The sequence below is a fragment of the Carassius carassius genome, chromosome 18, assembly GCF_963082965.1.
Source record: "Carassius carassius chromosome 18, fCarCar2.1, whole genome shotgun sequence".
NCBI classification, from domain to species: Eukaryota; Metazoa; Chordata; class Actinopteri; order Cypriniformes; family Cyprinidae; genus Carassius; species Carassius carassius.
Window position 1 is genome coordinate 13986467 of NC_081772.1, and position 22368 is coordinate 14008834.

The window sequence follows — 22368 nt, forward strand, 5'->3', positions numbered from 1 at the left end:
ATTTGTACAGTGTGTTTTCATTTTAAAGGACCTAAATGTGGAAATGTTAATTTGGCTGAAATAATTTATAAAGAATAGAGTTTAAAAAAAACAAGTACTTTTAAAATGATACTTTTAACTATACAGAATGGGCAGACTAGTAAAATGTATATATATATTAAATGAAAAGATGTGTCTTTATTGTCAGCATTAGCAAACTGTACATACAGAAATAGACATCGCAATCATAATGTTTTTGTCACACTCATTGTCATAACACACAAGTTAAGATACAGTAAGTAGATAAATGTTATAAAAAGCACACTTCTCCCATAGAGCTACATAAAGGGCTGTTTTACATATCTGGAGAATAAAAAAAAGTGAACTCCATGCCATAAAATAAAAATAAAATTTTAAATGCCATGCAAAATATCATTTAAGTAATATTCAAAATAACTTTTTCTACAGTTTTAAATAATACAAAAATAAAAATAAAACACTTTCCTTAGCCTAAGCAAACAATTTTGGCTATTTTCTTGGTCGGTATAAGTGCAGTACCTTATGCTTATGTCAGTGCTATTAAGTACATAATTTAGGACCCCCTTGAAAACGAGATGATGCATCTCAAGGGGTTTATCCTAATAAAATAAATTTACACATATACAATTCCATAGTTTTTCTTCTGTTTCCTTGGAACAGAAAAGGTTTACCAGTTTGGCTGTCCAACACTAGTCTACATTGCAATAAGCTCAATAGTACTCTGTTTAGTGAAAAATGAAATTAGCAGCAGTAACTGTACAGGAACAGGAATAATCAGCTTTGGATAACACTAGTCCATTCTGTGAAGGCATTCCTAAAGTGTCCTCCTGCTCATACAGGCGGTGGGCCGTTCATGTAGCGGAGCATGGGATGAAAAGACCGGGCAAAATTGTTTGCATGGGTACAACTGTAATCCTGCTCAGTCGTGGGCACCAGACAGGTCAGGCCCACTATTAGAAGCAGCAGGAGCTGCAGAGGAAGAGCTGCCCTGAGCACCCGCAGCAGAAAGGGCTGACAGCGAGCCACAGCAGCGCCACCTTGTGACCCGGAGGAACCAGAGAGAGACGAAACGCAGCCAGAACCGCTGGGCAACCTACAAAACATCATGATAATAGATTAGAATAATCTGTGCTACTCACAACATAGAACATCTACCATTCAGTTAATCATGTGAAAGGGTGATTTGTTTTAAAAGCTAACCTTTTAACTCAGTGTTGTTATCATTAACTCAAACCATAACTAAACTATTTAAAACTGTTGTGAAATAAAAGTAAAAATTAAAAAATATATATTAAAAGAAAATGAGAAATGTTGCCTTGGCAACTAACTAAAGTTTAAGTTAATAATGTACTAAAATTATTAAAGTTAAATCTGAAATAAAAATGAAAGCTATATAGATAAAATATCAACTTAAAATAAAAAATTAAAGTAAATGCTAATTCAAAATTGTAATAAATACAATAATATATAAGTAATACTAAAATAAAACAGCTTCAAATTTCACAAACATGATTTTTGGACTTTTCTCCATCCAAGGATATTTGCATTGACAACTCAATTCTCATCCATCTTAAACAAAGCAAACAGTTTTGACAACATCTGTCACTGTTTTGGTATTTGCATATGATGATAACTCACAGAAGTCCATGTTTTATGCATAAATCTTTTGTTCTTGGAAAGATCACACTTCCATATGTGTGCTATTATAAAGATCATGAGTATTTATACTCAGTAGTGAGTATTTTGTAATACTTAATAATATATTTCATTAAGAAGACACAACAAACATGAAATAATGCGTAAGGCATTTAAATATGAAAATATATAAATTAAAGTTTTGTGGCCTTTCTATCTATTTAATGTAAAATAAATAATACTTTGTTAAGCATTACATACAGTTTATGCTTGTTAATGTTGTTAATGAAATGTATCCGAAAGCTTCACACAATATGGCTGGTTTTCTGTATTTTTGTACATTTTGCTATAAGGCAGAGATGAGTGTGAGAGCATCACAAAGAATTGTTTGCATAAAAAAATAACAAACCCCCAAAACATGGTTTTGAAAATGACTAATAAATGTCAGTATTTTCACGTGGCATCAAGAATGGAGAAAGATGATGGACGCATCAGGATTTTGAACATAGTTTCTTCAAACCTTTTATGTTCAAAGGACACAAAGTTACACTGACAGACACAATATTATGTTCTTGGGGGAAATGACACATACGATTACTAAGAATCCTTGACTAGGAACCAAAACAAATTCCTTTCCTAGAACTGAACAACTGGTGTTCTGATCTGAAATGAGTTCCATCATCCGCCCTGCATTCTGAAGAGGGAGACAGTTACCTGTGACGTGAAAGTCTGGCTGACGATCCTGCTTCTGACACACTACATTTGCCTCGTAGCTGTTGTGCAATGAGCAAAAGGTAGGGAGGGGTACAAGAAAGAAAGAATGTTTCAGTCCAGCAAAAAAAGACCAAGCTTGTGGTGACAAGCAGAAATCTTCAAACAAATCCACTAAAATTTAGTATGGCTTGATTTGATTTTAAGCATGTCTGAAAGGTAAAGCCAGTATAAATTTAATTGGAAGCAAAGTACTTCTGGAGCCACAAATAAACATCAAAACCAACATATTTACAGGGGATGAGGAAGTGAGCAAATATTCCAGGGGATTTTGTCAGTGAGGAACATTATATGGGAACCAACATTTAGAAAATATTCCCTTGTTACAAGCTCAACCACCTCAATTTAGCAGGACATAATAATATCAAAAAAGGCAGAGAAGATGCATTACCGATTGTCGTTTAGTGGAAACGCTGACCTCTGAAACCGGCCTGGCCAATCCAGAAGTATCAGCGTCATCCGTAACAGACCAGAGGGTCGCATCCTGTAAGTTGGGTGAAGATCTGAGTATTAGCTTTGAAATGGAGATCCAATAAATTCTGATATTATGGACATTGTCTAATGTTGTTTTTTTATCTGTTAAAACTGAACAAATGGTCAGTAAAGAGATGAATAAACACTGAATGTAGATTTGTAGATTGACCTGTCTGTTCCCAGAAGCCTGGAGTTCTTTTTCTAGCAGTTCAATGTCAGTGGCCACAGCTTTCAGGAGCAGTTGCAGACGGTTCCCGATGACATGCATCCTCTCCTGGGCTTCCAGACACTTGCCACCATGTGTCTGCACCAGCAGCTGTCCTGAGAGCTCCTGCAGACTGTCCACCTTCTGCTCCGTCTCCAGCAGCTCCCACTGGGTTTGCTGCAGACAAAAGCATGTCGATGTTTCACTTGATAAAATGAAACGTCTGTTCTAATACATTTTTTCCCACAATTTTAAGAACTTTTTTTGACAATGGATGAACTCAAATGTGCATAATGCAATGATGAAAAACATACTTTAAAGAACAGTAGATGGCTAAAAAAGCAAGAGAACACTGTCTTCTTGGTGACTTGACTCAAATGAAGAAATATTTTCCCATCCAGACACCTTTTTACATACGGTTTTCAACATACTATGAGAATAGCTGCTTTATTCTTCCTCTCTTATTCTGCATACAGTATAGGGTGAATAGTATAGACAAAATATGTATTCAGCCCATATAGAAGCAGTGACCTGTTCACAGGTACCTTTAGTGCTCTGTAATGAGCTTGAAGTGTAGGCCGATCTAGCCCTGGTGCTATTGGGATAATCTCATTTCTCCGGCGGTCAATGTTTTCCAGCCAGAGAAGAAGACCATGACTCAGCTCATGGAACTCCTGTGGAGAAGCAAGAAGTGTGAGAGAATGACAGTACCTGCCTCTGCGTGTTTCATTTAATGTACAATACCATTCAAAAAGATTTTTGTCATGGTTTTGAAAGAAGTCTTTCTTGCTCACCAAGGCTGTATTTACTTGATTAAAATATTTAGAAAAATTATTTAAAATGTAAAATATCTGTTTTATTTTGTAATATATTGTAAAATGGAATTTAATCCTGTGATGAAAAGCTGAATTTCCAGCATCATTACTCCAGTCTTCAGTGTCACATGATCCTTCAGAAATCATTCGAATATGCTCATTTGGTGCTCAAGAAACGTTTCTTATTATCAATGTTGAAAACTCTTTTGCTGCCAACTATTATTTTTTGGAAACCTGGATAATTCAAAAAAAAAAAAAAAATTTTTGTTGTAACATTACAAATGTCTTTACTGAACCCCCCCCACCCAACCCCCCCCCCCCCCCCAAAAAAAACCCTCTTTCTGACTTTTGAACAGTAGTGTACATGTAGGTGCTGTCTGTGTGTGTACCTGACACTGCATCAGTGCATCCTGAAGAGCTGTTCTCCAATCCTTAAGTGATTTTCCCAGTCGATCCCAGCGTGAGTTCATCTCTTTCAGTTTCACTTGTAGATCCTGGCTCTCCTCTGAGTCTGACTGGAGTAGTGTTATGCTGTTTAAGTTAATGGACGGTACTTTGGACTTACGGGAATCCATTGCCTTCTCTAACTCCTGTTGGGACACAAGAGTGAAGCATTGTTAGAAATGTGTGTGTTCATTTTAGAGATTGCATTATGTTACCAAGAAATTATGTGTAGTTGGGTGCAAGCCTTTGGTTCACCTCTGTTGTTAAATTGTTCTGAAGGGAAGGTGTGTGTGAGCAAGACTTGTTTTAAGGTGTAGACATGTGAGCAACCCACACATGGACCTGCCAGTGCCCAATGCATCTGTTTACAGCTTGGACATGGTTAACTATTATATTTATAGTAATATGAATTAGTACATTTGCAATAAAGCAATAAAGCAGATAGAAGAAATCTAATTTTCAATCTGATTTTGGGGATTTCAGTCACATGAGCACAATGACTTGACTGAAATTTAGAAAATGTTGACTGTATGCCAATGACTGGCTAATTCACCAGGGGTCCTGTTGGTTTTTTCTAATGTGCTTTTAGAATAGCAATTCTTGATTTATATTGTAGAATGGGAATGTCACTGTAAGGATTGTTAACCACAGACCTTACCCATAAAAAGAAAACAGATAAAAAAATAAAAAAAAGCCATTAGCTATTCCAAAGGGAACCCATGGCAAAATAGCCTTTGGGCTGATTCATGAATAAACAGCCTGGTCAGATTTGCAGACAATTAACAGCATTAGAAAGGAAAAAATTACTAAATCACTCAGCAAATATGCACAAACACAAATTCACATGTACAAATATGTAGCAGGTGACACAAACCTTGAGTTTTCTAATTCTCTGCTCAATAGTGTGTATATCTGCACTGAGATCTTTCCTTCTCAGTTCTTCTAACTCCGTCTCAGCCTGACCAAGCCATGCCTCCATGGCGTCCCGGTCAGAGGTCATCTTTTGCCAAAGCATCAGGTTTTCTCTCTTTTTTCGATCTGAATCAGCAAACTGTAAGAAATGCATCGATCCATAGGTAAAATAACTGAAGAAAACTTACTGTTATTTTCATCAGAAACTAAATTTACACTGCAAAAAGCAGCAATTATACCTAATGATGACAACCATGTTATTAGCTTGTCATGTGGAAGGAAAAAAGTTTGAACGCCAGTGTTCCAAAAAGCCACTTTGAAACGTTTTATTTTTTATTTGATAATATATACGTTATGAACAGAACTGTGATATTTCAAACAAACTTAGATACTTTAGACACAGAGCGAAGGCAGAGTCTGTCACAGGCAGTTCTGGTTGAATTTTTCATCAATTCATTTCTTAAGTTATCCTTTGATTATGTTCTGGCCCACCATCTAGTGATAAATATTTTTTTGGGCCCGATGCCAAACTTACTAGCTGACCCCTGGACTAAACTGAATCTTTACTTACATAGCCCATGTAAGAGGTGTCATGTCCACCCATAGTGCCATCTGTCTGCTGGAGGCTGTAGTGGCTGGTGTCCATAATATTGTCTAATAATCGAACTGCTTCACCTGAAGGAATTAATGTATAGATTAACATGAGATGACATGACCACCTTTTAAAAAAGATAATTCTGAAATAGTCATTCTGTGATAACAGTGAGTGTATTAGGAGTTTTGTAAAGCTTTAAAACGTGAAGTTTTAATCACGTTATTCGCTAAAAATGGAATTTGAATATTATGCAGACAACTCATTTGTTTTATGTAACATTTTCAGTTATAACAGTGAATTATAAAACAAAATAACAAAATATGTTATATGTTGGAATGAAATGGCACTTAAAACTGATCCATGCAGTGGTCTTGTCCTAACAGCGTACCTTGTGGCATACATGTGGTTATTTCCACTGGACTACACTTGAAACCTCTTTTTTCATCAAATGCTCAACTCAATTCTCTTTTGGAGGTGCTTTAAAACTTTATTTTCTCTTAATTGTTTTCACATTCAATGACGATTGGCATTGTTTGATTTTAGAGCGAATTTAAAGTTGGAAAACTTAATAGTCCAGATCTGTCAGAATATTTGCCATGCATTTTTTGTTTTTCGAATTCATGTAATAGTGCAGTTCATGCAATATGATAGCATGCAATGTAGATTAGCATTAATTTAGCATGCCACCACATATTGCCTACCAGAGGAGGACCTCAATGTGTTTTCTGTTAGTTTTATATAAGCTTCAGGGCTCTCAGGAATCACTACGTCTGTGGAACGAGAGATACACAACAAAGCATACCAACAGTTTACAAAGAAGAAGCAGCTGGAGCATTATCTCATGAACATCCTTCAGGTCAAGCAAACACTCACCTGTAAGTGCTGCAGTGGCCAAACACAGTAACTCCTCATCCTCATCTTTTTGTCTGCCCCGTTGTGCAGACATGGAACAGCCCATGGGGTCCAGGTCATAGTCGTGGTCCCATTCTAGAGGGATGGAGTCTACACTGGCAGGGGTGTCCCGGCCGGAGCCGTTTGTGTGAATAGGAACAGTGCCAGCTGAAGGTGGTCTGCTAGAAGTCTGGGGCATAGCACCATCCTTACCCCACTGAAGGTCTGAGAGGTCACCTGACTCGAATTCATGATCTGAGCCTTCACACTCATCATCGGTTAGCTGTGAATGGGAGGTACCATAAAAGTAACAACCACATTTACACAAGCAAAGCAAAAGCTGAGATATAAACAAGTGTGCTTGCATGTCTGAATTTGTGTGTCTTACCGGCAGGCGTGTGAGTTTCCTGTAGTAGCGCTCCACCCGACCGAACACCTCCCTAGAGTATCTCTGCAGCTCATCCAGCTCCTCCTCTATGACAGCAGCATCCAGAGGCTCACTCTTCTCCATCAGCACCTCCCCCTGCCCAAACACACTCTCCATCTTACCCATGTTCAGAACGATCTCCTGCTGGAATGCCTGGAATGCACAAGTGTTCACAAGTAAAGTGAAAAGTAATTTTGAATACAATTTAAAAGTAAATGATCTACAGAACAAGTAAAAATAATTTTGTGTAAGCAATACCCAGGTCTAAAATATGTGACCCTGGAGCACAAAACCAGTCTTAAGTTGCTGGGGTATATTTTTAGCAATAGTAAAAAAATAAGTAAAATAAAAATTTGTATGGGTCAAATTTATCGATTTATCGATTAGCTTTCAGCTGATGTATAATCCTTAAGAATGATTTTGTGGGCCAGGGTCACATAAATATCTTGCATGTTAGTGAATTGTCAAGGTATAAAGCTATTTGGCTATGATGAATATTCAAATTCACCAAATATTCTTAAACATCTACCTGTCTTGCATTTATTTTGACATGACAGTATAAGGACAGACAATAAATAATCATGATCAGGACTGGGAATCAAACTCAAGTCTCCCTGAAGCATTGCTGGGCCATATGTCGGAGTGCTGCCCACAAGGCTATAGCACTTACATGTTCATATTCTTAAATTTTTTTAATTATTCATGTATGCTCACACAGCCCTGACCTTTAGTTGTTTGATCTTGGCCTGAACGTCACACTCTGAGAAATGCTCGATGTTGGTGAGCTGCAGGTCCATCTCAGTCAGCCATACCAGAATACCGTCCCGGGCTGTTTCAAACTCCTCTCTCTGACAAATGAAATGCTGCCGGACAAAAGAATAACAAGTCAATTAATCATGCTGCTGCTTTATGTAGTTTAGGTTCTGAATATATAAGTATATAAACGATAAGTTATTACTTCAGTCTTCAGTGTCACATGATTCTTTAGAAATCATTCTAATATGCATTACTTACCATTCTAATCATTACCTATTATTATCAGTGTTGAAAATACTTGTGCTGCTTAATATTTTTGTGAAAACTGTAATGTATGTTTTGTTTTTCTGAATTCTTGGATGGGTAAAAAGTTCTAAAGAACAGCATTTATTTGAAATAGAAATCTTTTGTAACAATAAATGCCTTTACTGTCACTTTTGATCAATTAAATGTGTCCATGCTGTAAATATGTATATATGTGTGTGTGTGTATATATATATTATTATTATTATTATTTTCTTTAAAAAAAAATCTTACTGACCCCAAACTATTGAACGGTAGTGTATATAATACATACAATATATCACCTTGAGTCGGCGCAAGATGGCAGCTACTCTCCTCTGGAGAATATCCCAGCGCCGGTTCCCATCATGCACTATTTGTCGTAAATGGCAGGATGAGTCTGTGCGGTTCTCACGTGCTAGCCTTCGATACTGCTTATTGATCAGCTCTAGTTGGGTCAGACACTCCTGTACCTGTCTCTGAAATGCCTGTGATGCAAAAAAATCTTAAATTCACAAACTGGAAAAAGTGAAAACTACATCTTAATTAAGAGCATGTTTAAAAGAAATAATAATTTTGCATTTGTTTCAGTCAACAACGACATTTTACAAATTGTAAAAGACTAAAGGTTGAAGTAGACTGGACTTTTGACAATAGATGTCAGAAGTGATCCTTTTTTTTATTTCCCAACAGTATTCTTGTTACTTTTTTTGTATTCAGGCCCTATTCATCATTATCCTCTTGACTCACTGCCTCAACCTTATTAACTCTCTCTGTGGATCTCGGAGTACCTCAAACTTCTTCAGCTCCACTTTAGCAACGGTGTACAGCACTCCAGAAGAGTTGGGCAGAGCTGCTGTCCTCTCTGACACTTTCAGCCACTCTTCAAAACGGGAGTAATCATCCAGAAACTTCTGCCACAATCTCCACGTCTCCTCAATCCTGCAAAAACACATACGATGAGTTTCAAACACATACTTTAACTATACTAAATAGCTCATTTTCAACTATTCATCAGAACTTTCATGAACTACAGTCTTCATTAGCATATACAGCTCAAACTTTTGGGATTTAAAAAAATGTTTTTCAAAGAAGTCTCTTATGCTGTCCATCTACCGTGATGGCAAAGCTGAATTTTCAGCAGCCATTACTCCTATTCAAGCATTAAACATCATTAGCTGTTTTACAAATAAGTGAATCACTCATGGATATGCGGAAGATTATTTCTCAGGCATGTCTGTCTATAGCATGTGGATACTCAATATTGATTGGGTGAAATCACATTTTAAAACAGCTTATTGTACAGGAAGTTAATCTCCGCTCTAAACTAATGCGCTACTACATTGTTGCACGTGCACACAACACAAGCTTGCACTTAATGTACAGATTGCACGCACATAGAAACATTCAGGAGTGCAAAAAATTATTGGCAACGCTGTTATGTGATTTATCATCTTAAAACGGAATTGTTACAGCATATTCTCACTATTTCTGAAGTACCTACAACCCTCAGGTTCGCCATAGAAGAAAGACAAGTGAGTTAAACAGTCCTTTAATATACATGTGGGCTAAACCATGTCAAAACTATTCTTCTAGTATAGTGTATTTATTTTTTGTTTAATATTAAAATCGTAAAAAGTTCTGAACAGAATTTCAAAACATACTGAAATACTTTATCTGTGAATTTCGTCATGGAGTGAAGGCGGAGCAGAATTTCTGATCAGTGGAGCGAGGAGCGGGAAATGCTGAACCTGGAGTGGAGTGATTATTGAATGCTCGGAGCGCAAAGGGGAAATTGTTGCCACTCCACTCCACTCAGCCCAAACTTTTGAACAGCAGGTTACTTTTACACAGAGACCAATGTGTACATTTTCCAATGCATCAATTTACTTATAAATGACACACAAACACACTCACTTCAGCCTCCTCTCCATAGCAACAGCACAGATGTTTCTCCAACGGCGATCGAGGCTGCGTGTGGCCTGCTGGATGGATTCACACTCGGTCTCTGTGGCACAGGCGTCACAGTCGTGCAGCAGCACCTCACACAGGTTCAGCACTGATGCCACACCCGTGCTATGCTTCTCAATGTCACGCTGCAGATCCTGCACAGAGATAGCAGACTTACACTGAGCTTCTCACGACATCTGACATTTTGATCATTTTTTGCTAGTTTCTAGACATTTCATTTCAGATTATTAGGCAGAGGTCATGCATTTCTCTACAAATATGTTTAATCTTGTGGCATCATCAGTTCTAAAAATGTTTGACTAACATTGCTTCTTTACAGTGATAATTTGTCTCAGATGCAGAAAGAGGTTGATATATGCTGGCTGTTGCTGGGTAAAGTGATGATACATTATTATACTGAAACAGTAAGTGGGTCAGTGACTAAGCCAGATGAAGTCAAGTTCTTACAGGGCTTTTCAACTCCTATTTTACTTGGATAGATTTAATACCAGTTTTCGTAAGACTTACTATACTGACAGACTTTTATGCGACCATATGTAAATTAATGCCTTTTCTGTGTGTGTGTGCGTTACCTGTTGCTGGTTAAGTTTTCTTTGGATCTCATGTGAGTCACAGGTTTCATAGATGATGGGTTGTGAGAGTTCAGTCTCAATGTTAGCCAGCCAGGAGCGCAGACTGCTCATGTTCTTATCAAGTTGCTGCACAGCCACCAGTGTCTCCCGCAACTTCTTTACCCTACAGACCCCAGAGACAGAGTAAAGAGACTTTATTAATATAACATTCTGCAAAAAGTGTAATAAGGCTATAAGCCAGGACTGTGCAGTGCAAACGTCTTTCATGTTTTATCAAAGAAACGTAAGATCGGAATGAAATTTGCCTTTAAAGAGTCAGTAAATACACTCATAGTAATAAAAACCTTTATAGTATTGCATGTCTTTTGATAACATAGCATTTTATGTTTTAAAGTTATACAAAGCCCAAAACAAAGACAACAATACAGAAAAGATGTTATTATACATATAAATTTGAATAAAAAATACATATAATCAAATATTAATTAATATTAATAATAAAGTATATTAAGTTCATATTATAATAGTTTAAAAAATATATTATTTTAATTTTTTTGTCAACAATTAATTTAAAGAAAAGTAATCAGTATTGCAAGAGTCATGAAAACACAATATCGGTTCTCATTTCTCATGTCTCATTTCAGTGTAAATATATATACACATATAGTTTACATATGCAAGTTCAATGCAAATGCATTACATTTGCCAATTTTAATAGTAGATTTATGAAGTTACTTTATCACTTGTTAACTGATGTAAGGTCATGGCGTTTTGCATATATGACAATATAAGCAGAGGTAGAATGCAATCGAGTGGTGTTCGTGTTTCCTAGAAATCCTGAATGTGGATAAAAATAAAGAATCAGATGCTCAACACAGCGCCGCGACACACAGTCACGCATACCAGCATAGCATGTTTCAGCTGTGCCACCATTCCAGATCTAGATCTCAGAAAAATGTCTTATCTCATACTGGACATGAAGCAAATAGCACAGATGTAGAGTGGACATGTTTCAACTTCAGCCAACTTTGATTGAAACTTTGGTGTATGCAGTAGGCAGTTAGCTAAAATACAGAAATTGTTTGATCAGGTGAGATTAAGCCCTCATGTAACCCTGGTATGTGAACAGTTCAGTGTGACTGTGCTTCAAGCTACATTCCTAAAGCACAAAACCACCGCAACAACAACAGAAGGTCAACAAATACAGCACGGTATAACGTTTTCTCCATTTCTCCAGGTTTTCAGTGAAACTCTCTGGTCTACTGGGCAATCAAATATGTGGAGAAAAGAAATGATAGCTTAACTTAAGCAACTCAAGCTACATATTTCACCAATATAATCAAATAAACTACATTTCAGACACTTCGCATTAATACATGTCTAAATATGACAGAAAATACCACAATGCATGGCAAAATGAAAATGAAATTGCATAAAAAGAGAATCTGTAATATGTAAATAATAAGTGGATAAATGTTTTCCTGCCTGTTAATGTCACGGTCACACTCCGGCAGATCTGAGTCCTGTCCAGGGCTTCTTGTCATGTTATCAGTGCCCATATCCAGCACCATTGGGCCTAATCCTCTCAATCAACTGTCCCAAAAGAAAGAAAAACTTCCACCCTGTCAAAATTCCCCTTCTCTTTCGTCTCAACTGGTCACAACAAAGTGACCAGGATTTCTCTAGTGCCCTGGTTAGTGTGTGGGGTGTCTGAGCATGTGTGTGTGAACTGCTCTCAAGTACAGGCATGAGCAGCTGGGAGTGACAAATACTGCTGTGGCTAAAATAAGACGACTGGAATGTCTGTGTCTGTCATTATTCATATAAACAAAAACTGATCTTTTTATTTTATTTTGATTCATAAGAATATTAAGAAAAAATGAAGACATTCAACATTTCTTTAGATTTAAAACTAAAATAGGACCTTAAAAATAGTTGTTTTGCAGTTTTTTAAAGTAGTCTATTATTGCTGTTGATTTTTGTTAAACCGGTGTTCATTTTCTTATTATTTACAGCAATGTTCTAACCTTTGTTGAAACCAATTACCAAACCAAATTTGAAACCAACTGAAGGATTTTGTGTATCATTCTTTCTTGTTTAATCAACTTCTGATATGTCATCCTTCCTGATGTTACCTGTGTAAACCATATCCTGTCTCTCCAGTATGAGGTCCTAATGGTATCAGTCTATTGTTTGAAGGCCATTAGTTATTAGGTATAAAGTTCTGTCTCACAGACAGAGCTCAGGGAGAAGCTAGGACTCTTACAGGGTTCAGATATTTTGAAGGCCGACACGCTGACGTTGCTGCTGAAGATCTGTGCTACACACTACCTTCAATAATTCTTCTCCTCAAAAGGACTCTGTTCAAGTTTACTTATTTTATGTTTTAGAGAAATGTATTACATTGGCGAGCCACCCAAATCTTTGCTCAGCCAAATACAGCAAAATCTAACACAACCAGTTAGAGATGAGTATTCAATATTAATTGTATTCAACTCATTTACTTAGTTCACCTATTTAAAAGTAAACTAAATAAAAAATAAAATAAAAATAGAGTAATTTTCATTATCTTTGTGCAAGGTTATATTAAGAAAAATGCTAATTGGGAAATACAAAAATTTGACTAATTTGGAAATCCAAAATTACAATAAAACAATGTTTATGTGTGTATGTGTACATACTTAAACAAAAATTAGTTAAATGGGAAAAGACGTCCTTTTGGGATATTTTGTATTAAATTTACATACATTTAGTCATTTTGCAGACGCTTTTATCCAAAGCGACTTACAATTGGGGGATACATAAAGCAATTCTTCTTAAAAAGGCCAGGTTTTAGGCATTTTTCAAATAAGTACAAGCTATAAAGAGAAGGAATAAATAAAGGGGAAGGTTTTTTATTTTTTATGATGAAGTAGCTTTGAAAAAGATGAGTTTTCAGCTGTCGCTTGAAAATTGCCAGGGATTCAGCATTCTGGATTGGGGTGGGAAGATCATTCCACCAGCCAGGAATGGTGAACGAGAATGTTCTGGAAAGTGATTTTTAGCCTCTCTGTGTTGGTAGCACGAGGCGTCGCTCACTAGCGAATCACAGACTTCTGGAGGGGATGTAGATCCATAGCAGTGAGTGGAAGTAGGTGGGTGCTGAGCCTGTGGCTGTTTTATTAATAGACTGTTCTAATTATTAGGATAGAATAGTTGTATTAATAATCTAAAATAAATAAAAAGTTTTTTTGATTGAAGAAATGCAGTAGGTTTTCTGTTAGGGATAGGTTATTGTATTTTTAACTGCAATATAAGTTGGAATGCCCTGCATTTAGAAAGCCAAGTAAACGTGTTTGTGAGAGAAAGTGTGTGTCAGTGTATCTATGTAAACAGTGTGGATACTTTTTCTTGAGCAAAATCTCTTTATCTCTTTAATTGTATCCAAATAAAGGTATGTCAGTATACAAGGAAAAATCAAGACAGTCACACAGAGCTAATGCACATGAGTGTGAAAGAGGATGACCCTCTCACACACTGGCCACAATGAAATCAACACCACACATGTAAGAGGCTTTTAGTCCTGACTGCAGGCAATTTGCTTTTACCAGTCATATCCAGAGACACCATGGTGTCATGTTTAAGATGCTGGTGCAAAATACTTCCTTTTCACCCACAGGCCATTAGCACAAGGAACATGCTTAGTTCATGCCTCTATTTCTAAAGATTACACTCTGCACAGGGTGTCTACAGATATAAACAAGTTAAATTAAAACGATTCCACCTTTTTAATGTTAGTTAGTGTGTAACTTTTCTGTTTGAGCATAAACAATATCAGCAAAGTTTCAAAGCTGAAAGCAAACAGAGATTCCATCTTTTAAAATTCTGTTTGCCCATTCAATATTGATATTTTCTCCCTTTATTTTGAGCATTGTGAACAGTGATCTTGATCTGTCAGGTACAGTATTTTCTCCTCTTTGTGTCCGTCTTCAGCATCTCTGGCATCTGTTAACCACCTTATACAGACTTATAGAATATTTCCAGACAAGGGCTCGTCAGACTGGAGAAATTTTTGGGGTAATGTAACCAAAATTATTTAAGACCTCTTATTAGGAAAACTTTATTTAAAACATTTTAAGAAGTTTTAAGTACCCACTGACACCCTGCTTCAAAAGAACTGACTGATCTTCAGGAAATGTAGTTTTTTATTTCTGAATTAAAATATTCTGTTGCAAAAAATTTAATAAAATGATATGGGCTTTTGTTTTATAAAAGACACATAAATGACACTTTGACCCGACAATAACTTTTTGAAGTAGCTACAGCACAATATGTACAATGTCATGCGATATCATTTGAGAGACTCACCTTGCTTCTATAAGGTCAATCAGATGCTGCCAACGCTCATTGACTTTGCTGAGTTTGTACTGGATTTCTGCAGCTTTGCTTTCATGGCTGGCCTGAGCCAATCTCTCCCCCATCTGTTCCAGCTGATACTTGTTCTCTTTGGCAACTGAGATCTCTTCCTGATAGTCCTGATAACAAAGAGATCAGCTGAATATTCATAAGACTTTGGGTAGATTGTGTTTCACATATTCACTGGAATAAGTCTGACATATTTTGCAGTTTAAAAAATCTAGAATCTAAGACTGAACAATGAAATATATATTTTTATCTGCGGGAGTTCAATGGGATGGTTATTTATCAACTTCTTGATTTTGTAATAAACAAATATGTTGTGATTGTGTGTTAATTTCACCTTCCTGAGTTTCTCAATCATCTCGTCAATGCTGATGTCGCCGTTCTGTGAGACCTTGCTCTCCATTTGTGTGAGCCACTCACACAGCTCTTTGTTCTTCTCATTGAACAGGGCCCACTCGTTCAGCCTCTCGCTTACCTGCTGCCGGCGCAGGGACAGCTACAGGGATGACAGACAATTATCACTTACACCATGGGTTCAGTACGAATAAAGAAAAAGTTGCAAAAAGACCAAAATGAGAAACGGAAGACATGTAATAATTTAGTCTCTAAAGTGTCATGCACCATCTGTCTTTCCTTACAATGAGACATCAGGGATTAAGAGGCATAATATAATTGCAATCCTTTATACTACGTTGCCCAGAGCCACCATGAACTTTGATTCAACAATATCATAAATTCTCCGTACATTTTGTCAGCAAATACAAAAATCAACCTCTATCGATTGAATTTACCTAATCATTTTTAGTTAAGTTGCTAAAAATTCTGTAAAACAGTGCATCTCTTTACATATTCATTATCTAACTTGATGAAAACTTGCAGTTGTTTATATATTGTAATGTAGACAGCTGTGCATAGAATGGTTATGGTGCTAAGGGACAGACTGATGTTTGTGTACTGCACCTGGTGACAGGTCTCCTCCCACTGTCTCTGGAGTAGTATAAGTCTCTCCTGTAAGATTGCGAGGTCATCAGCACTGAGCCCCCTGGAGAGATACTCCCTCAGAATACACAGCCCGCCTACATCATCAGTCCAGCCTTCAACACTGCTCTCCAATTCCTACCACACACATATACTTTCATGAACACATCATGAAATGAAATGAAATAAAACACAAATCTAATTTTAGATTTAAAAATAAAGTAAATAAAATAAAATACAGTAAAATTAAGTTTAAACTGTAACTGTTGAAAATTAAATTTTAGGACAAAGTTTTTGGATTTAAAATATTTATTTTTTATTTTTTAATTTAATAGAGTTAGACCTGAATGCTGAAATCGCTTAAGTTAAAATGTAACAATTTTAATTAGTTCAAAGGGTAACTACTGAGGTATAAAAAAGGTATAAAAAAATGTAAAATAAATAATTAAATAAACAAAAAATACATTAAATATGTTTTTTTTTGGGGGGGGGGGGGGGGGGGGGTTAATAAAAATAAAATAAATCATCTCCTTAACCCTTCCCCTACCCAACCAACAACAACAAATATGTAAGATTTGAAAGAAGAAAAAAAAATTAAGACAGCTGGTTACATTTATCTAAAAAGAATATTGACTGCACATATTCTTCCCCTCACACACAGTAACAACCAAAGGAACTTAATTGCATTTGTATTGACTTTTGTTGATATTGATATCTCTGCTAGCTTTCACATAGAGTTGCACTGTATAAACCTAATATACAGATGGAATGTGACTCACAGATATCACTGTTGAAAAGACATTAAGCACACAATACAAGCTGCCAATACTTTGCTGTTAAAAAGTGCTTTTTTTTCTGCTGCATAAGAACTCTTCTTATTGAACCTCAGCATCTCTGCTAACATGTACGGTTTAGCATGATTAGCATACACCTCAGCTTCCTTCCCTCAGGCAAAGTCAAAGACATTCTTCCTGACAGTCCAGCTTACAGAGACCAGAGCAGGTTGATTTTACTTTTACACACCTTCTATACTGCACCCCTCTCTGTAACATCACACATGAAAAATCATCCCTCCTTTGCAGATTAAAAATTCATCAGTGTCATGGCACCACATGCACACACACACACACACACACACACACACACACACACACATGCACGGGTATTATTAATGCAGTGGTTGATAGCAGCAGACTGCTCAAACCAATAATTATCTGGATTATTGAGATATTGTTGCTTTATCACTGCAAATCTGGTCAGGAAATAGTGTTCAATGGTTTAGCTCAAGTAATAAGAAAGATTTTCGGATGTTGCTGAAGCAACACGCATCTTGAAGGTCATAGGACACAAAATGAGTCAGATTTAGTTTGTGTACCTTGCAGTGAATCTGTTCTGTGTGCAGCTCCTCATGGTGGTCGGGTAAAGGCACAGAGAGCTTTTGCTTAAAGTCCCTCAGCCTCTCGTGTGATGCAGAAATTCCTTTTTCACACTGATCCCAGTCCTGCACACATAGCCAGAAAAAAAAAAAATTGTGAAAAAGAGAGGGCATGACTACTCTGCAGCACAGTATAATCTGAACAATATATAAAATTACGTGCAGTACCTTAGAAAGATTTTACTTAGCAATTTTTATGCACTAATACAAAGTTTATTACAATATTCGAGGAAAAGTCAGAAGGACACCACATTTTTAATCAGGAGCATAATAGATTGGCATATGTAATTAATTCTATATTTAAATCTGGTCAGAGCCATGGTCCTGAGACACACAAGAGACAGATTTTCATGCAGAGATAAAGCAGTGGAGTACCTTCTATCATATCATCTGAGAAAACAGAGAGATGTGGAAAGAGAGAGGAAGAGAGAGACAGAGGCCGAAGAAAAGAGTAGCCATTTTCCTTTTGCAATCCAAAAGTGTTGTCTGTGTCCCAGTGTACTGCGTCAAAATGGAGCAGATAACTGCCAGTCCCTTCTGCCCTGCGTTGGCAGCTCAGCACCGCTCAGACACCCTCCCGCGTCCTGCCTCCTATAGACCTCCCGCCTTCAGCTCCCTCTTTCTCCCGCTCTCTCTCTCTTTCATCCCCCTCATACGCACACACAAGACACGTCACACACTCTCTCACTCTCGTTATGCTAGCTCGCCTCTATTTGCTCTGGAAGGTCTGATGCAAAGTCCTTCACTGTCTCTCTTTTCTTTTTGGAAAATAACTTTGAACATGAGATCCATTTATAGGTTTGCTGAATATTTGCTTCGTATATTTTAATTTTGATCTCAGTGGTCTGAGACTTTGAGGCAAAAACCAACCAAACACATCCGTCTAAAAGACACAGGTTGTCTAAAGAAATTGGAAATAATCAGCCGATACTACTTAACAAAGATTTGCTAACATCTGGAAATAATGAGCTTCCTTCAAACAGCAAAAGTCATTTAGTGTTTGTACTCTGTCACTGATACAAACTATTAAATCTAGCAAGTAAGCAACCAGTAACTGCACCCAAAAATGTTTTGTTAACATTTACTCTTAACTTACCCTTAACAAAGAAAGCAGTTCTTTCTTCCTCTCGTCGAGACGGATGTTAATTGTTCTCCAGTGCCCCTGCATGTCAGTCAGCTCAGTGTGAAGTGAGGCCTCCGTTCTGGCGTCAGCCCACAGGAGGAGTTGCCTCCCGGCCTCCACTGTGAGAATGTAGCTGCCCTGTTGCCTCTGGAGCACACGCTCCTTCAGCTTGGTGGAGAAAAGTGGACATGCAGGGTACTTTAGGCTATTTGCAGGTGGCCATTATTTCTACTTTAATGTAAATATGACTATACCTTTACCTGTATGTGGTCTAACATGCCACGAATCTGCTGTAGTGCTACTGTTGGCCCTTGCTGTTGTTCTTCTGGTTCCACTGACACTACTTGCAACCAATGATGCAGTTTCTCAATCAGCTCTGTGTACCGCTGCCACTGCTGAACCAAACTGTCAATAATCCCCCGTCTTTGCTGGGCCCGCCTCACCACACCTTGCCACTGGTTACTAAGCAGTGCTAGTTTCATGCCAAAATCATCCCTGTTGGGCAAGAGGACAAAAAAAGAGAATGTCACTATAAGTATGCATAAAAGATTAAGAATAAGGAAATAAACAAATGATACCTGTCTTCCACTTGTCCCTGATTCAGGAGCTGATGTCCATCAGTGATGATAGAGTACAGAATTTGTTGTTGGCTAAACATCTCCGCTTGGAAGAGCTATCCACACATACAAAAACAGTAGAGCAGTGTCATAAAGTAGGTCATAAAACTATGACCCTATGCATTTTATGCTACATATTTTTTTTATCCATCTTATAAAGGTTTCACCAAAAACTGACACAGAAAAAATGCTGAGGACAAAACTGTCCTAATAATAATAAAGAAAATCAGCAAATCAGCGTATTAGAATGATTTCTAAAGTATCATGTGACACTAAAGACAGGAGTAATGTCTGCTGAAAATTCAGCTTTGCCATAGCACAAATAAATAAAAATTTAAGACATATTTAAACTGAAAACCAGTTATTTTAAATTGTAATAATGTTTCAAAATATTAAATTTTTACTGTATTTCTGATCAAATATTTGCAGCCTCTGTGAGAATAACACCAGGTTCACACATACTCCGTCTGCAGTATGTATACAGTGCATATTTTTTTCTGCACCCATGTTAACAGATAAGAGCGTTCACACTGCATGCGATTATGTTCTGGCAGTGCGTTCCAGGATCGGTTCATCTATTTTTGCTGTGTTGCACACGCTGAACTAAAGTGACAGCACATTGATTGTGGTAAAAATTAACATGGACTGACATGAAAATGTGGTAATTAAATAGGGTGACCATATGCGCCGTTCATACAGGACACGTCCCAGCCAGGATTTTAATAATGCCTAAAACATCCAGAGCAGTTTGACCAATAACATGCAGGTATTGTACATAATCGACCAATCGTAGGGCTGTGTGTGAGAAGGTGAGATCTAGAGGGAACAATGTTTGTTCGTTCGATTGACTTGAAGCGTCGCTGCGCACAAATCCAAAAAAAAACCAAGTGTGCCACAATGCTTCAAGTCAAACAAACGAACAAACACGTGAAAGCGATTCGAAAGCATAAGGAGCCATCTGCTCTGCTCTTTATAGCTCTCATGAATGTTACAAAACAATCAACCTGCACAGTGCAAATAGCCAAAACCTGGATATTTTAGGCAATATTAAAATCCTGGCTGGGACGTGTCCCATATGAATGCTTTATAGTAATGTCTTTATAGTTAAACTTTATAGTAATGTCAATACAGCCTTTTATTTGGTGTGAACAGGCCTTTAGTTATAGGTTTTCTAAAGAAAAAAAAAAAAAGTATTTTCCTTTTTTTTTTCCATGTATCAGTACCTCATGCTCTCTCTGCTGGTCTAGCAGGCTCTGGTAGTTTCCAGAGATCTCAGCGGCCAGTTTCTCCTCTATTTGGGTAAGAAAGGTCATCCAAGCATCACACTTCTCAGAGAAGCTCTCTCTTTGCAATACCAGGGCTTGCAGTTTACTGCACATACACAGAGATGCAAACAAATGAATATCTCACGCTTCAAAAATCTACCATAGATCAACAGTAACCACACATACCTGAATCTCTCAATTGTATGAGCAGAGTTAGATGACCAACTCCTGTTTAGGTTCTGCAGATGCTTGATTTCATTATCGTTGAGGGGAAGCTGATAACCCAACTCATTCAAACGTTCCAGATCAGGAGAAAGACTGCTCAGCTTTAACATTTGGGTCTACAAGCACACATACATATTAGAAAGTTAAGAAGTGTTTATACAGCCCTATAATTTTATAGGCAAAAATGGTCAACAAATTTCACCTTAAGTTTTTCCATGCGTTCATGAACAGAAGAGATATCTGGAGAACCGATTGGGTCTGGTTCTTTCAGAACCTTCTCAGCGTCTTCTGACCAGTGGCTCAGAGAATGTAACTCCTTACTAAACTTCTCATAGTTCCTCACACCAGCCTTGAGGAAAGGAAGGAGAAAAAAAGACATTTACACTTGATAGGCTTTACAGTCTGGCATCTGTGAAAGTGACAAAACAATAGTCAAAACTATCAAAGGATAGCAGGAAAGTTATTTTATTGAAAACATTCTATTATTTAATTTAAAATATATACTACTATATTTGAAGGTTTGGGATTAATTTATTTATGAAGACATAATGCATAATGCATAAGACATAATGCATAATGTATTAAAATAGAAAACGGTTATTTTAAATTGTAAAAATATTTCACATTATTACTGATTTTAATGTATTTTTCATTAAATAATTGCAGCCTTGGTGAGCATCAAAACATCAACTAATTTTACCCAAACAGCAGTCTATATTTTATTCAAATAAATGTGTGAAAGCTGTAGAAATGCTCCGTTTCAATGTCTGTGTGCACGAGGCAAATTCTAAATCATCTGAACCTCTAGCAGAGACTGCTGTCTTTGGAGGGCATGTCCAACTGTTGCTAATCGCTGAGTGAGTGACAGGTGGTCTGTATGGAAGGTTATCAAGGCAGAGGGGTCCACTTGTTGCCTCAGCTGCTCTGAAAACTCCTCCAGCTGCTGCAGGACAGACTCTATGGATCCCTCAGACGCCATAAGAGCCTGCAGAAATACCAGTTTTACAATGAGGAATACTGCCCTTGCAACAAGGCTTTCACAACTGCACACAGCTGCCTACATACTTTTGGGTCGCTAACATAACCCAAGCACAGGCTTCAAAACCCATCATGCATTGATAAACCCACACCTTCACTTCCTGTTCTGTGATGTCCCTGTGGGTGGCGCTCTTGATTAGCTGTTCAACCTGATCTTCTAGTTTCTGGATGTCAGGGCTGCTCTGAGCATGTAGTTCTTTGTAATGCTGCCACAGCTGCAGCAGGCTCTTACTCCTCCTCAGCTGATCTGAGATCTGTTCCAGCAGCATGTTCCACCTGACATCAGATCAGCAGAACAATGATTTCTGATCACTTTGGACTGATCAGTGTCTTTGTTAGTTACTAGACTTTTTTGAAACTCACCTGAGATTTACGTCACCCAGTGCTGTGTTGAGTGAATCGCTCACTGAGGGATGAGAGTCCCTCAACAGCTGTTGCGTTATGGAGCCAAGTTTTCGTAAACTGCTCTCCTGTTTCTCCAGCTCATCTTGTAAACTCTGAGACACACAGAAAGACAT

The 22368-nt window shown here is 37.4% G+C and overlaps 1 protein-coding gene across 2 annotated transcripts in view; it reads right to left on the reverse strand.

Moving 5' to 3' along the window:
- Nucleotides 1-643: 643 nt before the first annotated feature.
- The window catches only part of LOC132092465 (nesprin-1-like), a 66830-nt gene continuing 45105 nt past the window's right edge, over nucleotides 644-22368 (reverse strand). Inside the window, exons 63-91 of one of the 2 annotated variants that reach the window (XM_059498709.1) lie at nucleotides 22214-22347; nucleotides 21943-22126; nucleotides 21615-21797; nucleotides 21015-21161; nucleotides 20774-20928; nucleotides 20546-20693; nucleotides 19284-19378; nucleotides 18966-19200; nucleotides 18679-18873; nucleotides 17523-17648; nucleotides 16130-16285; nucleotides 15507-15665; nucleotides 15116-15282; nucleotides 10769-10931; nucleotides 10143-10330; nucleotides 9017-9167; nucleotides 8531-8713; nucleotides 7913-8050; nucleotides 7149-7340; nucleotides 6743-7043; nucleotides 6571-6639; nucleotides 5846-5949; nucleotides 5237-5413; nucleotides 4308-4508; nucleotides 3649-3777; nucleotides 3068-3280; nucleotides 2843-2938; nucleotides 2368-2426; nucleotides 644-1111 (exon numbers count right to left, since the gene is read on the reverse strand). In XM_059498709.1, coding sequence (XP_059354692.1) covers nucleotides 850-1111; nucleotides 2368-2426; nucleotides 2843-2938; nucleotides 3068-3280; nucleotides 3649-3777; nucleotides 4308-4508; nucleotides 5237-5413; nucleotides 5846-5949; nucleotides 6571-6639; nucleotides 6743-7043; nucleotides 7149-7340; nucleotides 7913-8050; nucleotides 8531-8713; nucleotides 9017-9167; nucleotides 10143-10330; nucleotides 10769-10931; nucleotides 15116-15282; nucleotides 15507-15665; nucleotides 16130-16285; nucleotides 17523-17648; nucleotides 18679-18873; nucleotides 18966-19200; nucleotides 19284-19378; nucleotides 20546-20693; nucleotides 20774-20928; nucleotides 21015-21161; nucleotides 21615-21797; nucleotides 21943-22126; nucleotides 22214-22347 — 4710 coding nt within the window. In that variant the 3' untranslated portion in view covers nucleotides 644-849. Of the gene's footprint in view, nucleotides 1112-2367; nucleotides 2427-2815; nucleotides 2939-3061; nucleotides 3281-3648; nucleotides 3778-4307; nucleotides 4509-5236; nucleotides 5414-5845; nucleotides 5950-6570; nucleotides 6640-6742; nucleotides 7044-7148; nucleotides 7341-7912; nucleotides 8051-8530; nucleotides 8714-9016; nucleotides 9168-10142; nucleotides 10331-10768; nucleotides 10932-15115; nucleotides 15283-15506; nucleotides 15666-16129; nucleotides 16286-17522; nucleotides 17649-18678; nucleotides 18874-18965; nucleotides 19201-19283; nucleotides 19379-20545; nucleotides 20694-20773; nucleotides 20929-21014; nucleotides 21162-21614; nucleotides 21798-21942; nucleotides 22127-22213; nucleotides 22348-22368 lie in introns of both variants that reach the window. The other variant, XM_059498708.1, reaches the window with a different exon arrangement.